Raw genomic sequence first — 26,734 nt, forward strand, 5'->3', positions numbered from 1 at the left:
GAACAGTAGAGAGGACACTCATCATGGCACAAAAGCACAGTCGCGACCAATGATCGTAACTGCATCATTACTTTGCATGCAGAAGGTTTGTCAGCTGTAGAAGTTCTCGACATGTGCACCAGCGTCAGAGTGATGTGGTGCAGACATAGAATCAGTGCCAGTTGACAGTTAGTGTTGACGACCTACGCCGCACAGGCCGTCCACGTTCAACAGATGCACAAAATAATCAGTCAAAATAACCGTAGGCTGAATGACCTGTAGCTGAATTCTACGTCTCAGGAGGTTGCAGAACGTGATGTACCGCTTCGAACTGTTATCGCACAATTGAATGCTGTGAATTTTCTCGACGACCAAGGCGAGCACTGTGTCTTACACCACAACGGACACCGTTAAAGGTCGGCCAGAACACGTGCACAGTAGACGTCTCAGGTGTTCGCACTGGGTGTTGTTTACTTGGGAAATTTGGATCTGTTTGTACCCTGATAATCACAGGCAGGTGATGTCGAAGGTCTCCAACATAGTGTCCCACATGTGAAACAACGTGGTGCTCGATGATGTCCTGTGATGGACCATCGTACAACTCTGGTGGTTATTGAGGGCAGTCTCACAGCTCAATAGTATGGGGAAGAGATTCTGCAACCATTTGTGGTAGAGTAACACCAAACTTTCGGTGACAGTTTCATCTTGACCACGTGCTCATCGTGTTGTTCCCGTAAACACGTTCCTACAGCAGGCTAGGCTCACCAGAATGTAGTGGCCTCACTGTTCCCCAGACATGCATTCAATCGAATACGTGTGGCATCGATTGAAGTGAACTGTTCTAGGACGATGACATTGATCAAGGTGTCTGCACGAATTATAACTGAATAGCTGTTGAAGAGTGAGGCAGTCTGTGGCTGGGCTGTCTCGATGATCTTATCACTGGTATACATTCGAGCAAGCCGACATTCCACCAAATGACGTCGCTCAAGCTTGCTTTGACAAACCCCCCTGTGGAAAGAGACGAATTTGTTATAGATTTTTTTCATTTTTATTTTATTTTTTCGTGTTGGTGGTCGGGGCACCTTGTATATGAATACACACGCATGCTTCAGAGCCAATTTCTGCTTTCTCCGCCACGAATTTCGAAATTTAGGAGTGGTGGACCACTGTTTTTGATGTGCGTAGACGACACAGCGGTACACTACGGTACAGTTGTGTGAACAGCATATCTGTCCTCTCAGGTGGTTGTCGCTTGATTGAAGCCCTCCTAGACCCATCGGTTCCATATTCGCGTTGTAGTCGTGGGACCCCGTCGAACGCAACAAGCAGGATTAAGTAGGAAAGGAAGACTGCAGCCTTCACAGGCCACGAATTTGGACGTGTTTCACGAGTTGCAGTACTGTTTTCTCACAAGAAACTAACTTTCAAATGCAATATCTGATTGACAAACTCACTACACACATACTTTTCCTGTACATAGATACAGGATCCGATTACAGCTTCCTACTTTGCACATTTGACTTGTATTCGAAAGCACGTAGCACAGTGTGTGCAGATTTGAAGTTTGCTGCCTGCCGCTTCCAGAGGAGTGCAGTGGTGTGGGTCTGCGGCGCCTGCAGCTGCCGGCGGGCTGTGTGTTGCAGGGGCGCCGGTGGTGCACCCGAGCAACGCGACGGTGTCGGCGCGCAGCGGCCAGAGCGTCACGCTGCGCTTCGAGTTCTGCGCCAACCCGGCGGCGCAGCGCGCCCTCTGGCTCGTGTCGTCCGCCGCCGCCGCGGCGCTGCTGCGGCCCGGAAACGCCACCGGACGCCTCACCGCCCACAACCTCACCGTCAGTAGCTCTCTGCTCTACTCTAGTTTCTTCTCTATTGCAACATTTCCCCCACATAAAAACTTCTCCTCAATCAACTCGCAACTTCTTTTCCTCTTCTATTCGTGTTGTTTCCTGAATTATCGAGCACAGATTCATCATCTTTTTGCGCTGTCTTTTCCTTCCTTCTGTCCATTTACTTACTGAATTTTTGCTTAAATAGTTTCTTTCTGTTACTTACAGTCCTTTGTTCTTGTTTCGTTGGGTTCTTTCTTACTTCTCTACTTCATACTAATGTTCCATTATTATATTTACTACCCAAGCCTTTACATAAATAATTTCTATCAATTCCAATTATTTGCTATTCTTTCTCATTTCCGTACTTTATGCAGTTATTTGCTTATTCAAATTTACTATTTCAGTCTTTAAATAGTTTCTCTTCACCACATACAATTCTTTGTCATAGTTTCCTTCTATTTATTACTATGTCTTTGCATTTCTAGGTATGAATATATTTTGTATCTATTTATGCTTAAAGCAAAATGTCTTTCTGTCCTACTATTTCTTATATCTAACTCATTCTACTATTTCTTGCAAGCTATTTTAATTGACTAATTCATTCTGTTTTACCTGAATTTGTATGTATTTTAGTTAACTGTATTTTGCCTTTGTTACCAATTTTATATTTTTTGCTGAATTCTCTATTTACCAATTCTATTAGCGACTGTTAACAGAAGATTTATGTTTCATAAAAGTATTGCAAAATCATCTGCGAAAGATGACTATTTCACTGTGCTTCCATTTAATCCCTTATCCTATACGTGGCGTGAAGATCGAATTAGGCTAATTACCACGCAGACAAAGTCAGACAGTCATTCCTTCTGCAGTCCATAGGGCCAGGGAACGAGTTGAAATCTTAATACATTTCGAAACGAGAGGTTACTTTTTCCAACACTAGAGCGTTATTGACGAATGTTGAAAATTAGGTGGACTGATAAGGTAAGGAATGAGGAGGTTCTACGCAGAATCGGAGAGGAAAGGAATATGTGGATAACACTGATAAGGTGAAGGGACAGGATAATAGGACATCTGCTAAGACATGAGGGAATGACTTCCATAGTACTAGAGGGAGCTGTAGAGGGCAAAAACTGTAGAGGAAGACAGAGATTGGAATACGTGAAGCAAATAAGTGAGGACGTAGGTTGCAAGTGCTACTCTGAGATGAAGTGGTTAGCACAGGAAAGGAATTCGTGGTGGGCTGCATCAAACCAGTCAGTAGACTGATGACAAAAAAAAAGCGTGATTTGTGTGTGTGTGTGTGTGTGTGTGTGTGTGTGTGTGTGTGTGTGTGTGTGTGTGTGTGTGTGTGTGTGTGTGTGTGTGTTAGAGAGAGAGAGAGAGAGAGAGGGGGGGGGGAGAGAGAGAGACAGAAAGACAGAGAGAGAAAGTGTGGTTATCTACTTAGATCCCTCAACAGCAAGGTTATTGGCGTCCTTGCTAAAAGTGTCTCAAACGAATATTCGAAGCTCCTTCAGTAAATATTGTTCCTCAATCTCTTTCTCAGTGTATATATCTGCTAAGGAAATGTAATTTGGTGACAATACCCGACCATGTTCTTTGAAATGTAATGTTTTTCTACATATTCCCCGTTACGTTCTGTGGCCTTACTCCAGCGTTGAGTACGAGTACGTGTTCCATATTGCTAAAGCTTCTACCTTCTGCTCATAAAATAACGAAACGAAGATTAGAGGGCAATGTTCCATCGACAGTGACATCATTAAGAGACGGAGCACAACCTCATATTACTGAAGGATGCGATTTGAAAACGCTTGTGGCTTTTTCTGAGGAACCATATCAGTATTTGTCTGCAACCATTTTGTAAAATCACGAGAAACCTAAATCGGTATGACTGGACGCGCGTTTAAATCGTCGTCCTCTCGAATGTGAGACTAGTGTCCTATCGTCTGCAACGCCTCGCTCTGTCCCGTGGTAAGTTTCCACTCCGGGAACTACACTGTCATCGTCGCCAAAGTGTGTCCCACATACAGAATCCTAAGTGGTCCAAACAGATGCGAGTTGTGGTATAGGCTATAGGGTGGACAAAGAAATGATTTCCAACCAAATTTGGCGATGTCTTCCCGACTTATGAGACTTTTGCGTTGACACATATTCTCGCGTTCGAGAAACATTTATTTAAGATTCTTGTCAGACGAACCACACAGGAAGTGGTTCTTGAATTTTGTTCAGGGTCTTCACACATGCCTCTGAACTACCCTAGTGGCAACATGTCCACGAGAATGACATTATCAGTAGCCCAAATGATTGTAGACTTAAGGCTTCCATCTGATGGACCCGTCTTCAGTTTTTCCTTTTTCGGTGATAGCTGTTAATGCAACTCCCGTGAGTACCTATTCATTTTCGGCTAAAACAATCTGTGACAAAAAGGAATCACCATTGGCCGTAAGCTGCTCCAAGAGTTCGGTTGCCATGGCTTTGCTTTGAATCTAGTTGTCTGTTGTGAGCATTCGTGGAACAAAAATGGCTGGGACTTAACATCTATGATCATCAGTCCCCTACAATTTAGAACTACTTAAACCTAACTAACCTAAGGACATCATACAACACCCAGCAAATACGAGGCAGAGAAAATTCCCAAACCCCGACGGGAATCCGGCAACCCGGGCGTGGGAAGCGAGAACGCTACCGCACGACCACGAGATGCGGGCTTCAGTGGAACAGATCCTGAGCATACCTTTCAATATCCAAGAGTGTCCTTGACTTTACATGCAGTTACAGTGCTCGCTGATAGCTGTCGATACAGTTTTCGAGTTGCGGTGCGTCTATCTGCACTAATAATGGCATCCACCCGATTCCCCTTATCGGGAGCAGTGACCGCAGCACGACGTCCCTAATGCGGCGTCATGGAGCTCAGTTTCTCCACTTCCTGGCGCTTTAACTCTCTTTATCCATCACCCAGAACTACGATAATCAACTGCATCGTTACGATACACTGGAAATAAATTTTTATGGTTAAAGACCACGGATTATCTTTCGGCCGCCGAGTGCTCGAATACGGCACGTTTCTTGAAAGGAATGTCTTGGGTAAACGCAGTTCCGAGGATCACTGTCGTTCCGCCGTTAATTGCAATTCTTCGAAACTTCGCATGCGCAGAAGAAATATGATATTTGGAGCACTTGAAAGGACGTTTTCGTATTTATATACAGGGTGTTTGACTAAATATGTTTGCCTCTGTAAGCTACGAAGTAATATGGAAGAACTAAACAAAAGGTTTGAGGAAGATGGTTGGGGCGCCATGGTCCTCATTCAAGGCCCGCAAGGTCGCCCGATTTAACACCATTAGATTTCTTTTTGTGGGAATATCTACAGGATCGTGTTTATGTCACTAAGCCCACATTCCCAGATGATCTAAAATGGCACATCGAGGACGCATATTGCTCCGTGACACTGGCGATGTTACATCTCGTCCGCAGATTCTTTAGAAACCGCACTGCATTGTGCATTCAGAAACATGGAAACGCAATTGAACATATTTAAATTAACTTCCCACCGCCAGAACGTCCATACAGCCTTGTATTATGTACAGCGTGTGGTATCTACCCCTAAAACTTTGACGGGTTCTAGCTCGCAAACTAAAAGTGATAGGAATGTAATTTAAACCGATGTATACACAGCTGGTGTTACTGATTCCAGTGCATGATAGAAATAACAAATGTTCCATTTAAAAAATTGTATCATTTTGCTGTAACTCTTTGGATAATAACACAGTAAACTGTGTTCATACCTGCGCAGACAGTATAACGTTTCATATGGTGACATACTGCAATAAATATTTCCCTCCCATATTAGTTCGTAACATACAGAGGCAAACACATTTAGTGAAACAGCCTTTATATAGAAAATCGGTAGGTACGATGTAGGAAACGTACTGGCGAATAAACAAATACAATATAAGACTGTTGTAGATGATTCAGTGAAGAGAATGAGCTCGACAAATTGAGCAAGGTAATAAGGCGTTGGTCCAAGCAGTTATTCCGCTTGGCATTTATTGATAGCCGGCCACGGTGGCCATGCGGTTCTGGGGCTGCAGTCTAAGTTCTAGGGGACTTATGACCTAAGATGTTGAGTCCCATAGTGCTCAGAGCCATTTGAACCATTACTTGATAGATTTTCGGCAGCCGAGTACTCAAATACGGTACGTTTCTTGAAAGGAATGTCTTGCGTAAACGCGGTTCCGTGGAAAAGGGTATTCTTCTGAGGGTTATAACGTCAGGTTCTGTCCAGTGGGACATTAGATAATTAAAATCCCTAGAAGGTTGGAAAGCCCTAGACCTAATGTTCCAAACATCCTCAATTACGCGAGAGATCCGAAGAACTTGCTCGCGAATATAGAGTTTGGCAAGCAAGAAACCAAGCAGTAGAAACTGTCGCCATGTGCGGACGGGCAGTATCGTGTTGAAGGGCATAAAGGGCAACAAACAAGCCGTAGAAATTCGTCGACATAGCGATGTGATGTAAGGATGCCGAGGATGACAACGAAAGAGCACCTGCTATGAAATGAAACGGCCCTCTAAGCCATCACTTGCGGTCTTCGAGCCAGTTGGCATGTTACAGCGAGGCTGGTGGAACTCAGCACATCTTTGGTAGTAGTCGTGGCCCGGAATGTCATTGATTTTAGTATTGTATTCAGTGACGGGTCTCGCTTCGAACTGGGCCCCCATGATCATCGAAAACGTGTGTGGAGACGCCTGGGAGGGTGGTTGTATACCAGTCTGACTGTCACGCGCCATATGGCACGACAGCGAGGAGAGATGGCCTGGGGTGCCATTCCATTCCATAGCACGAGCCCTTTCATTGTCAGCCGTGGCACCCTTACAGCACAGCTGCACTTCGACGTCATTCTATGCTCCATTCAGATTCCGTTCATGGAAGACCATTCTCGGATCATATTTCAGCAAGTAAATGCCCATCTGCACACAGCGAGAGTTTCTATTTGTTACCTGCGTGCTTTCCAAACTGTACCTTGTTTAGCAAGGCCACCCCCTTTTTCACCAACTGACAACGTTTGAGCCATTATGGGTACGGCGCTCCAACCATCTCTAGATTTTGACGACCCAACGAGACAGTTGGATAGAATTTGGCACGATCTCCCTCAGGATGATATCCTACAAGTCTGCCAATAAGTGTCAGGCCGAGTAACTTTGTTATTGACTTACTTAATTTCTGATGCACTTTTTCTTGAATCAGTCATCCACTTTTTCTGAAACTGTAACCACTGTTTTTCTGTACGTGTACATCACCTATACCGATTCCGTTCCATTCGTGTGATTCCTTCCACGTGCGTGTCTTTTTTCTTCTTCTATAGTCGACTGCCGTCTGCCTGAGGAGATGGGGAATTATTAAGTGAAGGACCTCTTCGGTTAAAAGAGTTAAAACTACAAATGCCTGAAATATGTTGTCACTTAATATTACGATCATACCCTGTCAGTATCAAATGCATGCATTTAAACATTCAAACCTAATCATCAAGAATTGCAAAGTTTTTGAATGTACCATTACTTACATTTCTTTATTCAGCTGCTCACACGTTTCATTCCACCTTGTTTGTTTACATGTCATAAAAGTGTCTTGTTTTCTAGGCCGACGTTACGATTTAGTTGATCGGTAGTGATCAGTGTACTAGACCCTGAACCCGCCTCTACATTCTTTCATTTTATATGCTCACATTCATGCAGTAGATGTGCAGTAGTCACAACCTCAGGGAAGCATGTTCCAGGGCTACCGTCCTCGCGTTGTAAGGTCAGTTATACACCCCTTCCACCCCCGTCCACCCTCACCCAACTAATACACACACACTCCACACCCCCTGATACCCTCGCCAAGTAGCGGTGACCATAATGAAATTTTCACTCTTCAGTGGAGTGTGTGCTGGTATGAATCGTTCTGGCAGATTAAAATTGTGTGCAGGATCGAGACTCGAACTATAATTTTCATACCGGCGCACACTCCACTGCGCAGTGAAAATTTCACCTCGGAAACATCCCCCAGGCTGTGGGCAACCTATGTGTTCGCAAGATGCTTTCTTCCACGAGTGCAAGTTCTGCAATGTTAGCAGGAGGACTTCTGTGGAGTTTAGAAGAAAGGATACGAGTTATGGCGGAATTAAAGGTGGGAGGGTTGCTCGTGAGGCGTGCTAGGGTATCTCAGATGGTAAAGCACTTGCCCGAGAAAGGCAAAGGTCCCGAGTTCGAGTCTCGTTCCGGCAGAGAGTTTTTATTTCCCAGGAAGTTTCAGCGGCGCAATACTAGCTGAGGTTACGCAGCGACGCAGACTTCGACGCGGCCACAGGCGAGAGGGCCTCCAGCCGTGCAAACTTTTTACGGTCCTGTTTCCGAGGTGGCAGGGGCGGCTGTCAGCTGTCAACAGCGAATACTGCCAATCAGTCTTTGATTTCATCTTCTGTGGATTTCAAACTGGATATATTCATATCTGAGATATCGGTAAAGCAATTAACATTCATTAACCTGTTCCATGGTGATGTGGTAGTAAACTCACGTTAACGCCTTTCCACAAAGCGTTTGCGTCCCGATATTGTGTTCCACGTTCGCTCCAGATGCGAATCCATCGCTAATCACTCTTCATACTAAATCGGGACTCATCTGGGAAAACATCGTTGAGCCACCGTTCGACGCTCAGGTGGCATGTTGATGATTCCACTGTAGAGTTCCCTTCTATGAAGACAACGACACACACACCAGCCTTCTGCTCATCGTTTACCTCGATACAACGTGTCCTTACATTACGGCCAAATGACGGTCCTCTTTTCTGAAGTGACAAGTAGTCGGCCCTGCCCTGGTCTTCGTGATACAGTTTTTGTGTCTGTATACCGTCGCAGCATTCGAGAAACAATAGACGGTTTAAAACTAAGCCGTCAGGCCACATCAATTTGCGACTATTCTGCTCCCATTCTTCTCATGGCCCTCCACCGCATAGCGTTTGGTAAGCGTCTTCTTTGCCCAATAGTACTGCACCTGCGACTGCGTACACAGCGGCTGTAGATGTGAGACTACTCGGACAACACTTGCTCGTTCCATAGGTGCGCTGATGTCATCGTTGGCACGCTTGTCCCTTGACCGGAATGTCAGCTTCCGCGTAGAACAAGATCGTACGGACATCTGGTAGTCAGTTCCATTAAGTTTCGGGTGTGCAGCCGCAAGAAATCTCCTCCTTTTTCTAATATTTCGGCTGTATAACGTTCAGCCATTTTCAGAGTGAGCCGCAAGCCTGCCGCTCCAGTGCTCGCTTCGTCCCTTTGAACTGTTGTACCGCGCGACTGCGCATGCGGCCACAGATGCAAATGCGCCAGAGACGTTGGTCGGCGGCAGAGACGTGCATAATGCGCGAGTTGTATCTATGACTCCGCAGTTGATCTGTGTTGGCATGTCGATATATCATTGTGAGCTGCACTGTGACGACGTCTTTGCGAGTCTATTACAGCAAGTGCCGGATTCCAGGATTTATCAAGATTGAAACCACTGTCTCTATTAATTAAGTTCGTCGTCAAGCGAATTTCAATTGCCTCCTCTACTACGAGTCCCAAAAGGACGATGTAGTTGCCAAAATTTGGACATTGTCATACAACATACTGTGACCATTATCAATACAGTGCTCTGCTCTGCCGACTTGTTAGGTTGTATACCTGTACAGAGGTGTGTACCTCTGGTGTTCTGTACATCTTTCTTGGACAGTACGAGTTGTTTGTCCCATGTAAGAAAGGCGACATTTACATGCAATTTTGTAAACTCCAGAGTTTCGGAGCAGCAAATCATCTTTGACGGAGCCCACGAGTGCAGCTGTCTTAGGTGGAGGACGAAAAATCACTTTTACGTTGTGTCTGCCGAGAATGCGTCCTACTTTTGATGAGAGGTTACCCACTTATGGCAAGAAGGCCATCGATTTAAAGGTTTCTTCATCTTCTTCTGCTTTCTTTGTGGCCTCTTCCGGTTTAATTTTCAGTGCCCTTTGTATTTGTTGTGGAGAGTACACATTGTCTTCAAACACTCTTTGTAAGTGGGAAGGTTCATCTCGCAGACTGCTTTCGTCATAAATAACGTGCGCTCTGTGAGTCAAAGTTCGGAGAACACTCATTGTCTGGGCAGGATGGTGGCAGCTATTTGCACGTCAATACAGATCGGTGTGTGTCGGCTTCCTATACACTTCATGTCTCAATGTGCTATCCTCTCTGCGCCGAACCAAAACATCCAAGAATGGAAGGCATCCCTCCTTTTCAATTTCCACTGTGAACTTTATTTGATCGTGGAGGGAGTTAGATGTCTTAAGAAGTCTTGCAAGTTGTCTTCACCGAGGGGGCAAACTACAAAGGTATCATCAACATACTACCAGAATACCGTGGGTTTCAAGTCAGAAGATTCAAGCGCCTTCTCCTCGAAGTCCTCCATAAATAAATTGGCAACCAGAGGGGATGAGGGACTACCCATGGCGACTCCGTCCGTCTGTTCAAAAAATTCGTTGTTAAATAAGAAATATGTGGAGGTCAGAACATGTTTAAATAGAGCTAAACTCTCTTTGTCAAAACTTCTTTCAATGAGTTGTAGAGATTCTGGATGGGGAACCTTTGTAAATAAAGCCACCACATCAAAACTAACTAATATATCAGACGGGTTCATTTTCAATGGGAAAATGTACTCACCACATAAGAAACTCGGCTGACTTCATTAGTAAACTGAAATCATTGAAGATTCACATCTGGTAGTCAGTTTGTATGATTATATCGTGAATTAGACACAGAGAATTAACAGTTTGTTTCTTTAATTTTGGACGCCACTGTATATGGATTAATAGAGCGTGTATGTGTTGTGTTACGGCGTTGGAGTAACCTGTGGCACTTTCTCAAGTGGACATATTCTGCTTCTTCTTTTGCGTTGTATGACGTACACCGTCTCACTATGTCAACAGTAAGGAAACAGAGGTGGCGTCTAGGAAATGGTTGACAGCAGCTGACGATGTACCTACAGAAACTTTTCTGCGATGCCGTGTGTTACGCTGGTGTACGTGGCGACAACTTTGCGCGGGCGCGTTGCAGGCCGGCAGTTCGCCGCTGTGCCGCGAGGCGGCGCTGACGCTGGCGGCGGCGTCGCCGTCGGACGCGGGCGAGTACTCGCTGGTGGTGCGGTCGCCGCGCGGGCTGGCCGAGGGCAGCGTGCTGCTCGCCGTGACGCGCGCCTCCGGCCTGGCGGCGGCGCCGCGACGCCTCTCCGCCCCCGCCGCCGCCGCCGCAGCCGCCGCCGTCGCCGCCCACGCCGCGCTGCTCGCCGCCCGCCTCGCCGGCGCCGGAGCATAGCCGCCCCCGCCCGCTCCGACCGCCTTCCGGCCTCCCGGCGGCTGTCAGCCCTCCGACCGCACAGTGACCGCTCCGCGGCCGCAGGCTGGCAGGGCCGCCCCGCCTACGAAAACTCTGACAGAGGCGAAGGCTGCAGCGGCAGGATCCACACTGGGCTGCCCACAGCCTTCTGTGATAACACGACGTCCTGACCTTCATACGAGCTACACCCAGCGATGACTGTATCCTCGTCTCCAGCAGACACACACTAGTGGCCAAACGTACGCACTCCTTTGGAAATAGCTACCACAATGAAAAGTCGAGACTGTCAAACAGTTTAGAACCACCTTAAGGGCAACGTATACTTTGTAGCCAGCAAAGATTCTACTCTTCCCATCCTTTACTTTAGTAAACCACACAAGTTTCTGGGTGGATGTTAACGACAGATCAGTAGAACTTAGAAATCAATTCTCGACTACCTACATTCCTCTGTAAGGTTGCATTTCCTGTACTTTCTTCGTATACATGTCGTTATACTTTGAAAAACAATTACACTCGTCACTATTCTCACATTACAGTAATTTTTCGTATGTCCATGTGGTTACTCTAATATAAGCGTAACATTACAGTCGCACTTAATGTTTACATCTACTGTACAGTCCAATGGCCGCCACCGTTCCTACATCCTGTAAAATAAAGCGGGCTCGGAAAACACGTACAATAGGACTGTCGCTGGACTGGCCATTGTTAACGAATATCGTTACAGAGCCGGCATTGCGCCTCTTTGGCACTAAATTTTCCGTACAGACTTTGCGTAAAGACTTCGCCACGATACTTCTACTCTTAAACTCTTGCACAAGCGTTCCGCACATGTTTTCCGTGAATTGTATTCCGCTTAACATTAGATAATGAAAATGTTGTGTTTTATCGTGAGCATCGTGTTGTGCCTCATTCAACTCGTCGCTAAACGCGAATACTCCCATCACTACTAAAACGTGAAGTACTCGCGATAGAGCGTACGAGAGACGTGTATACGCAGACCTGTCACAGAAACCCATTGGCTCATATAAATCACAGTTTCCTGCACTTCCTGCGATAAGTAGTTCTCCTTTTCATTAACGAGCGTGAATTCTATCCAAGTCATAAATATTTCAGAGCCCATATTTATTTTTCCCGTCCGTACACGGTGTTCAGACGAATTGTTCCGAATATGTGAACACAACTTTCATTTTCGCTGCTGTGCCTACACGAATTCTGCTGTCCCTTTCCCTAAAAACTAGTTTTTGACTTTACTGAAACAAACAGACACATATAAACTTTTTAATATAAAATGGCAGTGTTTATTTTAGGAAATCTGGAACATCCCTCAAGACATGCTGGTAGTTGTGCAGCAGTCTATGGCGTCTGGTTAGGATGTTACACTGGAAGAGATGAGACAAAAAGAGATGAGACAACTGACCAAGGAACGGTCTTGTTTGCAGTAGGTTTCACTATGTGACTTAAGTTCTCGTGATTTCTTCAACAACAATACTGTAGTATCATACAAAACAGGTACTTTCCCTCTCCTGACGTCCTTTCCTCACTTCTCCAGATTATCTCTCTTCTGATCCACTGCAACACAGTCAACATTTTCGTAGAGTCCATCTCTGGTGTTTACTGCGTATTGTAAACTATATAATAATCGGGTTTTTGCCATCGTTTCACGGGTGTCATTGAGCAACCTAGTAAACGTGGTAGGTGAAGAATTTCGGACAATATTGTACATCTTATGACGAAATAACGTTCTCTTTCCCATAACGTGGCCGCCCGCTGTGGTCTAGCGGTTCTAGGCGCGGAGTCCGGAACCGCGCGACTGCTACGGTCGCAGGTTCGAATCCTGCCTCGGGCATGGATGTGTGTGGTGTCCTTAGGTTAGTTAGGTTTAATTAGTTCTAAGTTCTAGGCGACCGATGACCTCAGATGTTAAGTCGCATAGTGCTCAGAGCCATTTGAACCCATAACGTGGACCTTTAATTGGACTTGTGACGCTCTTTTAATTTTCTCTCTTATGATAAGCCTGTGGTTAACCACGAATCATCTAGAGAGTACGCTGCTATACCGAATTAATATTTCATTTCCGCTGTCAAAGTAGAAAAAAATTGAACGAGACGATGTAATACTCGCGGTAACACAGCGCAGAAAATACCATCCTGGAATACAGATGTAGTTTGAAGTGACTCTCCTACATCGATGATGCTGAATTCTGGGATCTCACGATGAGTAGGACACAGTCAAACTCTTCCGCGAGACTGTTCAATCGGAACTTCCCAATGAGCGGACCTTGCTCAATAGGCGAACGCCAACACTCTCTTCACTGGAGCATATGACTTTCAATTTGTGGCCAGCTGTTCTAACAATGGCTGCTGATCTGATTTCCTGTGGATTTATGTGATGAAAAACGCCTACTTCGTTAAATGACAGATATGTGTGTTACAAACCTTAAGGATTCCGTTTTTCATTCTTCATAAAAAAAAGGCAGGTTTTGAATTGCTCCTCGAACTAAGGTATACGTAGCATAAAGAAGGGACTAATACGACAGTGAATAAAAAGCAGTTACTTCTTTGTTCCTCCCTAACTACAAAACGTTTCCTTGGGTAAAAATGTCTCAAAAGCAGATGGAACGGTGGTATAGCCATGTACTGTGGAATGTTGGTTACCCAACACCTTCGCTCCTACCTTGTTATTCATGATCGATTTCCTTGTTTCAGAAAATATACCTTGCCAGGGGCTGTCAGTTACACAGGGCCGAGTTAAGACTAGATTAACGCTACTCCACACTTTTCATGCTCGCTGTCAGGACAGGTGCGTCAGATATCACGTCTTGTATGTGTTGGTCGGTGCTCGTGCCTACCACCACAGTCAAATTAAATGCGAGTCTGAGTCCTCAGAGAGCCTGTTACATGCCGCTTAGGTCTGCCACAGCTCGAGGGAATGTTTCCGGTGTCAGAGAGGTCGGTATTTTACTCCCAGAAGAGTGCAGCCGTGGCGTCATCCTTTGCTGAGGAAATCGAAAGTCACGTCCTGACACCAGCGACAGAAATGTTGCTCGAAACACCGCCGCACGAAGGAGGAACGTCATTTTCAAAAGAATTAACACATTGTATCGTGAGCTCTCTTTATATACGCAAGTAGCCTATAGTACAGACAGATGAACAATAAAATAAATTAAAACTTTGGCACTATTTAAATAATGTTTGACCAAAGAATGTAATACTTTATGTTTTACAGGTGTTATTGCTGTACTGGCATACCATAAGAGTGGCTATCCGTGCCGATGCAAGAGTCCCAACCATTAGTCAGGCCACAGAGTCAGTACACGATGATGTATTCGTACCCCCTGGTGACCACTTAGGTTCTCTGCATCAGGAATGGGTTGTGTACACTGTGACCAAACCACATTCTTCGTCATCCCTCCGTACCCATTCTTGACAATTATTCAATGTGCCTTCCATCTCAGCCATTCTGTATTCTTTCCTTCACGATTACTTGCTCTGCCCTTTTTCGCGATCACTCAATGTCTCCTCGTTCAGAATTACATAGCGTGCCCTTCATCTTGATTTCTTCGCATCTCGTTGTTCATAATTACTCAGCCTGCCTTTCTTCGCAATCAATCAGCGTTCACTTCCTCATCATTATTCGGCTTGCCCTTAATTTCAATCACCCTGCGTCCACATATTCGTCATTACTTGGCCTGCCCTTCTTCACAATAAGTTTGGATTCCCTTCTTCACACTTACTCGGGCTGTCCTTCATTGTGATCCCTCCATGTCCCCTTCTTCATGATTTCCCTACCTGCCCTTCTCTGCGATAATTCCGCGTCCGCTTCTGCAAGATTACTCTGCTTGCCTTTCATCACAATCACATTTCCCATCATTAGCGATTACTCGTCTGGCCCTTCTAACCCTCCGCTGTAGGTCATTGTCTTTCTGTTTTCTCCCCATATGATCTAACGTTACCAGCTAATTCAGTGGAGGTGGCTGAAAAATTCTGTCTTTTCTCTGGGAACTATACATAGCACGTAATGTGTCAGAAACCCAACCCTTGTTTGAGCTCCGAATGCTCTTAAGTAATCGTCATCTGTAAAGAAAGATGTAAACCGTTATTCAATTTTTTTGACTCCTTATACCGCAAAGCAATGTAATTTTATCAGTCCCGAGCAGGCTAACAAGTCGTCCTCAGAGTTAAAATTTTTCCGGTTTACTGAGATTGTTAACGCTGAATAGGCAGTTCCTAACAAATAACCCATTTTCCATTGTAACATACACTACCTTGTCTCAGCTTAATTGCTCATCTCGTTGGTCTAAGCTGTGCAGTACTTCCAGAAAATGTCACATTAACAGGACAATGTACCGACATAGCCTTCACAAGTTGAAGAGTCTCCCTAAGACTCATACTTGCCACCATGAGAATCATAGAATCACATTCTTCTGTGAATCCACACTGAAGAACTTCTTTCTTTTGTGTCTATCCAGTTTACTTGTCTCTGAATAACTCTAGTTCCGTCAGAGAAGCGTACTAGTAATATCTAATGCACTAGTTTCACGATGTAATTCTTCTGTCAACTGTAAGTGTGACATGGTTTTCATGTTGTGCAGATAACGTCATGGCCTACAGAAACTGGAGCACAAATCTTGGATTGTTAAGATAATAAACGGGAATTTCTGAGGAATTAGTAGCCACTAGGGGTATGACATTTAGGATTAATTTTTTTTATATCTGTCTAAATGTGTACGTGTAAATGCTTCCATGGCACCTTTTCCATTCTGGTGTTTTGTTAGTTCATAATAATTGTTTGTCTCAGATGGCCCTCTGTTTCTAAATACTTCTACATGAAATCAATGTCACAATTTGCTCCTTTCCCTTCCTTCGATAGCGAGCGACGTCGAAAACAAAGGGCGATTAGTGTACAAGCCATTGTAGTCACAAACAGCCCGAATCTCATTTATCGACCTACGAGGGGCAGGGAGAGTGTACTTCGGTTGCTGTGTATGGATACTTGCCTGGCTACTTGCCTACGGTGGGGATGGAAGTGACAAGAAATTTTTTTCTCAACAGTTCTGAAATTGGCCTCAATTTAATTCCTTGATTAAAGATGCTTTCTAATCAGGTAACTAACAATGTAAATTACTTCAAGGACATTTTTTCTTTTCACACTAGTATACGTTTTACTGCTTGGAATATACAGTTTAAAAACATTGCATCATTAATTCTTATGGTGATATTTTTCAAGATGAACTGGTCCAGATGAGAAAAACCCAAAAAATGTCGAATGACACATATGTCCACGTAATAAAGGAAAACACATTTCCTTTCCGTTTGAATCCGTCAATGGTCCTCGCTTATTGTTAGCGCGAATTGCGTTTGACTTGTAAAACATCCTTTGGAAATGGTACGAATATTCATTGACAGACCGTGCAATATGACAACAGTAATGAATTCTGCGTGCGCACTGTTCAGTCATTTCCCCAGTTGACGCAAAAATGTGCGTTTAATGGCGCGTGCCGCAGCGCTGAATCAGTATGCCGATTGTACTGGCGGGCGCGAGCTCTGTGCGCTGCGAGCGGAAACCCAACTGGCAGTCCGCCGTCGATAAACAAGCGGAATATTTATGAGTGCGAAGTGGGAGGGAACCACCGACACACACACACACACACACACACACACGTTTAGGCGTTCCTTTGTACCCAGGTACAACTATAGAGGCCGAATTATTTGCGCAAACCGCTGTTACGAAAGTAGGAAAACCACAACTTAATAAAAACCACAACTTAACAATTTCACAGTGTCTTCAGCCATGTTATTTGAGAACGATCAAACGGCATTTGGAGGAAAAACCATGACAAATGAGCTATGGATAGGTCCCTCATCACATCATTTCACAAGAGACAACAACGTTCTGGTACCGATAATCCAAAATTTCGACTCTGTAGTCTGCAGCTGTAAACGTTTTTATTTATTTCCGTGGTTTATGTTGTGGAACATGAAAGTTCTGTGGAACTATCGCAAAGCAATTGAATTTATTCGTACAGCATAACAATCGCTAGATGAAATTTCGGTTGTTAATTTCTATTCGGAAAGCTTTCCTTTTGTTACCTAAACGTAAGCGTGGATGTACTCAAATACGTTGTCAGTTTCGTTACCGCTGGTTGTAATTTCAACTGCCACGGTTAGTACAGCAGAAGCTACGTGACACATATCTCGACCACGATGCTTCGGTCCTTTGCTTACATTAATATTTTAGCCTATGTTCACTAATAAAGGATAAAGACAACCAGCCAATTGGTTGTTTTATCCCTCATTAAAACTTATATGCGGTTGCTGATGTCATCCATGTTCAAGATTGTATGTTCACTAACATGAAACAGCATAAGACTGAACCTAACGCTATGCAGCTCAATAATTTCGAAGTACTTCTCTTAAGTTCCCAGAACGTACGGTAATGCATAAGTTGCATTTTTCATATTACATTTCAACAAAGGATTCAGTCTCGTTTACAGACATAACTCACATGTACGAATTTTCCTGCTATACGTTTTCTCACAAGCCGTTATTATAATGTTCTTCAAACAGCTCTGTCCCATAGCTACTGCTTTCGACGTGGCGTGGTAAATATACATGAATTAGAGTGCAACTCTTTGCTGAGTTTCGATACTCTCCATCGCAAAGTGTCCTTGCGACCCTCCATCATCGTATGATTTTTCTGTGATCTCTCCATCTTTCCATACGATCCCTCTCCTTTACGGAAACTTAGATACAATGGGTAAGTCATGTCTCTTATCTACTTTAGCGCTTCAAACTTTTTATAAACGAAATAACGGTATTCCCCGTGGCGTCAAAACACATTTTTGTTGGGGGGGGGGGGGGGGGGAGGGGATGGAGGGGATTTTCGAATATATGTACTATTTTTATGGGAAAAGATAGGAAATATTTAAGTAGAAAGTCGACTTTCCCCTTGAGTTAGCGTCTGAGTACATGACTACATTATAACATAGCGTTAACATTTTGCGTGTTAAAAGGGTTATGTGCACCTGCGCTTTGTCATTTAGCGGTGAGAGATGAAAGAAGAAAACTACCACCCTAATATCGCAGTCCATCACAAAGTCGTTTGACATGGTCATGATGTCCTGTTCATGGGAAATTACGCATTAACGTTGAACGTGACTTACCCTTACCTCTGTTGATACTGTACGCCACTGAAAAGAGAGGCAATTCTTCTTATATAAATATTTTGTCAAGAATGAAGTGAGTAGCTTGAGTGCTCCACCACAGAGTATTTATCTCCTCATCAGGTCCAACAGTTTCGCCTTTCTCGCTTAGGATCATATACCTAACGGCAGGATGCGTCTAACAGGAGCTAAGCTACCTTTATTTGTAATGGCAGTATATGACAGTCTGAACATTTGACACATACCAATGGACAGAGAATACAGCTGAAGCTGCATCTTTACAGGAGCATAGAGATAGCACAGTCACAAGGCGGCACTGTCTGGACAGCGCACCCAGCGCGACGTAACGGAGCAGTACGGCCGCTGGCACTTTGCAGCGCTGCCGGCAGAGCTGCCTGTTCCCTCAACCACTTGCCGGACACTGTGACGTCACTCAGCACTGTCCTGTGACAACCCATGCCGGGCGTCCCGCACGGAAGCCAGGGAAAGCCCTCTCCCCCCTTCTTACAGTAACAAAGACTGCCTCGCTTGTAACGTTGTGCCACTGAATGTCTTAGATTTACAGCAGAGAGTGTCTTAGTGTTTCTGCTTCTCATACACCAATTCGATGTAATTGCAGCATGTCTGCAGTGGATAATAAATTATGATTTTTGCATATGAAGTTTTACAGAATAAAACATCCGCTAATTAATACCTGAGTGTTATTTAATGAGAAAATATCAGCAAAAAAATATGAAAAAAATGTATACATTCAGAGAGAATTTACTGTAAATTGTATTAACTATTGATGTAAATGTTTATATCGTATTTTTGTGTAAACAAATGTATACAAATATTTGGTTAATCTAATAAAATAAAGTGTAACTTTTAAAGCTAATAAATATGTTTCAATTATCGTTGTGAATTTAGTTGAATGTGTAAAGTTTCTGTCGCACAAATGTTTATTCTATGTTCCTCCTCAAAGAAATTTTAGCACAAAGTTTTCTTATTTATACCGCGCGGGATTAGCCGAGCGGTGTGGGGCACTGCAGTCATGGATGTGCTGCTGGTCCCGGCGGAGGTTTTTGTCCTCCCTCTCTGTAATTTTATGGAAAGAGTTATGAGAAAATTCGTGATTATAGAGCGAAAACATCGAGATGACTTCACTCTTCTCTCTGCAGTAAATTTCTCAATTGCTTGAGGCGCATAAAATGATTTCATTTGGTTATCGACGAAGTTGTAAATTCAGACTAGAATGCACATAGTATGAAAAATACTTTCACTAATAAAGCAAATCGGTCATTATTTTAAAATGTGAAAATCAGTCTGTTCTTACTTAACTTGATCATTTGTTGGTGAAATGTGGATCTTTGAAGGCTTGGAGTCGAACGACCACGGAAGCTAAGTCGTTGAATAAACAAGCCTTGTAACAAACAATGACAAAGATTGGTAGGGCTATTAGGACATGTACAGTCACATTTCATGAAACTTAGGTCGAGGTGTTGTATTATGTTCTTTCCTTATTTTCCGTCTATGTACAAATGCGCAGTCTCAATGAGGTGGTTAAAACAACGCAGAATGGAACAGCAGAAGGCAAAGATGAAAGTGTTGTGATCGCTGTGGCTTTTGATACTAGACTGCTGCCTCGTTAACGTACCGAAAACAATGTAGCCAATGATATGTTACCGTCCGATACGTATCCATAGTGTTCTTTTCGCTGTATTTTGATCACTTAATTAAAAATCTTGATGTGGACATCACCGACATATAAGTATTCCAGCTACTGGCTCCTCAACATGTTTGGATTGTGGAGCGCTCAACTGCGTGGTCATCAGCGCCCGTAGAAAGTCACAATATTTACACAGTCCAATTTTTTACACAGTCCAATTTAGCCACTGTTTCAAATGATGATGATGATTATGATGATGAAATGATGAGGACAGCACCGACACCCTGTCCCCGGATAGAGAAAATCCCCAACGAGGCCGGGAATCGAACCTGGGACGCCGTCTATTGGCTCATGTAGTACTGACGGCTCTTCCTGGTACCCACACTGGCCACAGCCTAAGGGTGCAATATCAAGGAGAAACGTCTCCAAACTTTAAAGAAACATAAATGGTAGGTTATGTGCATTCCCACTGCACAACACCACAACATTATTCATAAATAACTCCAGGGTTTCAAAAGACGCCTGTGTGAGAACAACTGGATACACAGGAAAATGACACATACTCGTATCAGTGGGAACTCTCCAAGTTTCGATTCTTGAGTCCAGGAGCGTCACAACATGTAAACACAGCATCCCCCCTCTATTATTGCAACGAATTAGTTCGCGCCTGGAGATAAGAAAACCCGTGAACAGATTTCCAAACTGGGCTGCTGTCAGGCCTTCAGCAGCAGTTCGTGTCTGCGACTTCCATGAATTCCAAGGCCAGGTGTACTCGTGATGTGTCGCAAGTCGCGTCCATAACGATCACATATGATGTGAGTCGAAAACTTGTAGAGCTGCTCTATTTTCTGCGTGCCTTACTGTTTTCGCACGGTCGTCTTCTAGAACCTCATAGGTGGTTACGGAAAACACTGTTGTGGAGGAAACCAGCATCAGCTGGTAAGAGGGCGGCGTCGTGTTAGAATATCACTACTCTGTACACTAAATTATAGGTTGCACTTGTTTGCGATTCGTCACGTTGCATTGCACATCAGTGTGTCACTCTTTTGCGATTTGTAAAATAAGTTGCTCCTGATATGATGTATGTTGAAGTACGATATATATCCTAGTACATCAATACTACATCCAGACCGTCTAATCGCTCACACGTAGACAAGCAGCATATCTGGTTCTTGTCAGTTGACAAACAAATTATATTAATTACATTTCGCATGAAAAGTCCGCACATTATTATATCTACAATATGACCAGGGCCTCAGTACATTGTAAATCGTGTTACTGCTGTTACAGTAACAGCATTGAAATCTATTAGAGAAGAATAAACATATAGAGTGGATTACCAAGTATTTTTCTCATGTCCTGTATCGAGCCACGTAAGGGAACACCATTTTTGCTAATCAGCTGACTGCTGTCCCAGAAAAATTGCGCTGTTGTCGTGGCGGACGGTAAAGTGCGGAATGTGACGGGCCAGACGCCAGTCCAGAAGCGTGGTACCAGCGCGTCTGATGTCGGCCAGTGAACTGCCGCGGAAAATGGCGTGTGCTGCCTCGTGCCGATATCGACTATACTGAAGTTTGTCAGTGCAGTATTGGGCCACAGCGCAACAAAGCACTCGCCACTTTAGCACTAGATGCCAACAGCCACTGAGGAGCTATCTCCCCAGCAGATCGCCAAAGCCGCGACTCCGTGAATGTACCCCGCACACTACAGAGTGTACGAAAGACGAGCAGTGTTTAATCGTTACAATCACTTGAGAGTATTTTTGTTCTGTCGTTAAAACTACAGAAGTGCGTGATTTCTTTCACCAGACGCGTTTCGCTATATTGAGGTAAAGCAGTCATCTGTAATTATTTACATTTTGTTTTGCTTTTATATCGACAAACAGTTCGTTAAGAATAAGTTGATTCATACGAGGTGCACTCAAGTTCTAAGACCTCCGATTTTTTTCTAATTAACTACTCACCCGAAATCGATGAAACTGGCGTTACTTCTCTACGTAATCGCCCTGCAGACGTACACATTTTTCACAACGCTGACGCCATGATTCCATGGCAGCGGCGAAGGCTTCTTTAGGAGTCTGTTTTGACCACTGGAAAATCGCTGAGACAATAGCAGCACGGCTGGTGAATGTGCGGTCACAGAGAGTGTCTTTCATTGTTGGAAAAAGACAAAAGTCACTAGGAGCCAGGTCAGGTGAGTAGGGAGCATGAGGAATCACTTCAAAGTTGTTATCACGAAGAAACTGTTGCGTAACGTTAGCTCGATGTGCGGGTGCGTTGTCTTGGTGAAACAGCACACGCGCAGCCCTTCCCGGACGTTTTTTGTTGCAGTGCAGGAATTAATTTGTTTTTCAAAACATTTTTCGTAGGATGCACCTGTTACCGTGGTGCCCTTTGGAACTCAATGGGTAATTATTACGCCCTCGCTGTCCCAGAACATGGACACCATCATGTTTTAAGCACTCGCGGTTGCCCGAAATTTTTTTGGTGGCGGTGAATTTGTGTGCCTCCATTGAGCTGATTGGCGCATTGTTTTTGGATTGAAAAATGGCATCCACGTCTCATCCATTGTCACAACCGACGAAAAGGAAGTCCCATTCATGCTGTCGTTGCGGGTCAACATTGCTTGGCAACATGCCACACGGGCAGCCATGTGGTCGTCCGTCAGCATTCGTGGTACCCACCTGGATGACACTTTTCGCATTTTCAGGTCGTCATGCAGGATTGTGTGCACAGAACCCACAGAAATGCCAACTCTGGAGGCGATCTGTTCAACAGTCATTCGGCGATCCCCCAAAACAATTCTCTCCACTTTCTCGATCATGTTGTCAGACCGGCTTGTGCGATCCCGAGGTTGTTTCGGTTTGTTGTCACACGATGTTCTGCCTTCATTAAACTGTCGCACTCACGAACGCACTTTCGACACATCCATAACTCCATCACCACATGTCTCCTTCAACTGTCGATGAATTTCAATTGGTTTCACACCATGCAAATTCTGAAAACGAATAATTGCACACTGTTCAAGTAAGGAAAACGTGGCCATTTTAAGTATTTAAAACAGTTCTCATTCTCGCCGCTGACGGTAAAATTCCATCTGCTGTACGGTGCTGCCATCTCTGGGACGTATTGACAATGAACGCGGCCTCATTTTAAAAAAAAATCGGAGGCCTTAGAACTTGAATGCACCTCGTACTTACGGTGATTTTCGGTTGATTTCTCGCTTACATTGGGAAATGCCGCTTTCTTCTGCGTAAGACACTGATAACTTTGGTATAATTTTTACTTGTTCTGCAGCACTATGCATTTATTATGTTATTCGCAACATACTTTTTTGCACATGACTTTATTCTGTATGTTTCTGTACTTCTAAGTTTGTGTTGTGGTTTGTGTTTTGTAGTGTTGCCAACATAACCTTTCCACTACTTTGTCTTTGGCCCAGAACATTTTTTATATTAGATTAATGTATGTGTGCAATTCTATTTTTGTTTATTTATGTGCCGTGCAGTGAAGGAATAGTGTTTTTTCTTTGTGGAGCTTTAAACAGTGATGAGTGGACGTAGATGTATAGTACTGTGACGGAGGATAAAGTGAGGAGTGAGAAGTAAAATGAAATAAACAACTGCTGAATGACTGAATAAACAGAATACAGTTGTATGTATAAAAGTGTGTTGCGAAAAAGTAATAAATGCATGGTGCTGCACAACAACTGAAAATTAGACCAAAATCACTGGTGGCTAACGCAGGAAAACAACGATTTGTTAGCAGACGGCATTTCCCGATGTAAGCGAGAAATCAACCTAAAATCACCGTAAGTACAAATCAACTTATTCTTAGCGAAATGTTTTTTGAACCTAAAAGCGAACCAAAATGTCAATAACTTAATTCCAGACCAATGACGATGCTTTACCTCAATAAAGCGAAACGCGTCTGGTGAACAGAATCACGCATTTTCTGTAGTTGGAATGGCAGTACAAAAATACTTTCAAGAATTATAAATCAGCTACAGACACTATGGCTACACAAATGAAGAAGTTACAGTCATTGACTGATGGGTACATTAGTACACCGAAAAGAACACAAACAGGCACACATCACTGACCAAAACAGCGTCGCAGAAGCGGCTGAGTGACGTAACCTCGTTCGGGTGACGTATGAGCGGTGTAAATACTTGCCAGCGACTGAGTCTTGCCGACGACCGCCTCTTCACCTGCAGCAGCCCACCTCTGGAGCTACATCTACCTGGCTCCTCTGAAAATCACACTTAAATACCTGGAGGAGGGTTCATTGAAATAATTTCACAGTAATTCTCTGTTATTTCACTCTAGAACAGTGCGCGGAAGAAACGAACAGCTATTTCTTTCCGTGCCAGTTCTAATTTCCCTTATTTTATTACCTTGATCGTTTCACCCTAAGTAGGTAGGCGTGAAAAAAAAATTATTTTCAATCAAAGAAAGCTGCTGATTCATATTTCCCGAAAAATTCCAGCCGTAACGAGAAGTTAGTGATGCCCACCCTAGATCCTCTATCTTTTCCGTGACACTATCTGCCCTGTTTCCCGATAATACAAAACGTCTGCCCTTCTTTGATATTGCTCAGTGTATCCCGTTAAAAGACGAAGAGGAGGTAGGGAAAGGTGAAGTGGAAGGTATGATACCGGAGAAGATGTGACAGAACGTCGAGTGACATAGGTCGAAGCAAAGCACTGAATTAGACGACATTCCGGCAGAACTACTGATAGCTTTGTGAAAACCAGTCGTGACAAAACGCTTTCATCCGGTGTGCGAGGTTTACGAGACATGCAAAATACCCTCAGATCTCAAGAAGAACGTGATAATTCGAATTCCAAAGAAAGCAGATGCTGACAGGTGTGAATATTACCGAATTATCATTTTAATAAATCATGGCTGCAAAAGCTAACACAGATTCCTTGCAGGATAACGGAAAAATTAGCAGAAGCCGAGTGGAATATCAGCTTGGATTTAGGACAAACGTGGGAACACACAAGGTTCCGATTCCACAAAGCCTCTTAGAAGATAGGGAAAGATTTTGACAATGTTGGCTGGAATACTATCTTTGAAATTCTGAAACTGACAGGGGTAAAATAGAGGGAGCGACAGGCTATTTACAACTTGTACAGAAACTAGACGACTGTTGGAAGAGTCAATGAAAATGAAAAAAGAAGTTGTGATTGAGAGTGGAGTAAGGCAGGTTTGTAGCCGATGTTACTCAATCTGTACATTGAGAAAGCAGTAAAAGAAAGAAAAGAAAAATTTAGAGTAGGAATAAGGAGAAGAAACAAAAACTTTGAGGTTTGCCGATGATTTTATGATTCTACCAGAGACAGGGAAAAGCTTGGAAGATCAGCTGTACGGGATCGACGATGTCTTCAGTGGGGGATATAAAACGAACAGCAATAAAACAAAATCAAGCACAATGAAATGAAGTAGAATTAAATCAGATGACGCTGAAGGAATTAACAAGGAAACATGACACTTAAATAAGAAGATGTGAGCAGCAATGTAACTGAAGATGACCGAAGTAGAGAGAATATAAAATGTAGACTGGTAATGGGAAGAAAGACGTTCCTAAAGAAGAGATATATGTTAACACCGAATAAAGATTTAAGAGTTAGAAAATATTTTCTGAAATTATTTATGTAGAATGTAGCCACGTATTGAAGTGAAACATGGACGACAAAATGTTTAGGCAAGAAGAGAAAAGATGCTTTCGCAGTCAGGTACTACAGAATAATTCTGAAGATTAGATAGAGATAAAGGAAGAAATTAGTGGCACAACTTGACTAGAAGGAGTGATCGATGGATAGGACACATTCTGAGTCATCAAGGGATCATTAGTTTAGTATTCGAGGGAACTGTAGGAGTTAAAAATTGTGGAGGTTGGCTGGTTGGTCATTTTGGTGGAGGGGACCAAACAATGAGGTCACGGTTGCATCGGATTAGGGAAGAATGGGAAAGGAAATCGGCCGTGCCCTTCGAAAGGAATCACCCTGGCATTTGCCAGACGCGATTTAGGGAAATCACGGAAGACATAAATCAGGATTCGCCGGCCGAGGTGGCCGAGCGGTTGTAGGCGCTACAGTCTGGAACCGCGCGACCGCTACGGTCGCAGGTTCTAATCCTGCCTCGGGCTTACATGTGTGTGGTGTCCTTAGGTTAGTTAGGTTAAAGTAGTTCTAAGTTCTAGGGGACTGATGACCTAAGAAGTTAAATCCCATAGTGGTCAGAGCCATTTGAACCATTTGAAATCAGGATTGCGGACGCGATTTTGAAACGTCGTCCTCCCGAATTCCAGTCCAGTGTGCTAACCACTGCGCCACATCACTCGGTGATTATAAAGGGAGACCAAGAGATGAAACAGTGTGCAATTACAGGAGGATGTAAGTTGCAATAGTTATTCGGAAGTACTTTGTGCAGGACAGAATAGGTGTGAGAACTGTATCGAACCAGTCTTTTGAAATATCACAACCACAAAAGAATATTGAATGTAATAAATGCTACAAGCCCTGAAACCTGGACTTTCGTTACGAAACAACCCGTTTAATTTTACCAGAGAGTTCCCAGGCACATACATGCACAGAGTAAGAGGAAATTTGGCAATGTGTATTACAACTACGTAACCTAACAATCATATCAGTAGATCCACTGAAAACAGACGAAAAATGTTATGAGAATGTATACCACTGAAAATTTAAATTAGGCAGTGGTAACT

General features: G+C 43.8%; 1 protein-coding gene across 1 annotated transcript in view; it reads left to right on the forward strand.

Moving 5' to 3' along the window:
• The window catches only part of LOC126335636 (uncharacterized), a 785,040-nt gene extending 773,649 nt beyond the window's left edge, over positions 1-11,391 (forward strand). Inside the window, exons 8-10 of the mRNA XM_049999091.1 lie at positions 1,626-1,813; positions 10,915-11,064; positions 11,257-11,391. Of these exons, the coding sequence (XP_049855048.1) occupies positions 1,626-1,813; positions 10,915-11,064; positions 11,257-11,391 (473 nt within the window). The remainder of the gene's footprint in view (positions 1-1,625; positions 1,814-10,914; positions 11,065-11,256) is intronic.
• Positions 11,392-26,734: the final 15,343 nt, after the last annotated feature.

The sequence above is a fragment of the Schistocerca gregaria genome, chromosome 2 (assembly GCF_023897955.1).
Source record: "Schistocerca gregaria isolate iqSchGreg1 chromosome 2, iqSchGreg1.2, whole genome shotgun sequence".
NCBI classification, from domain to species: Eukaryota; Metazoa; Arthropoda; class Insecta; order Orthoptera; family Acrididae; genus Schistocerca; species Schistocerca gregaria.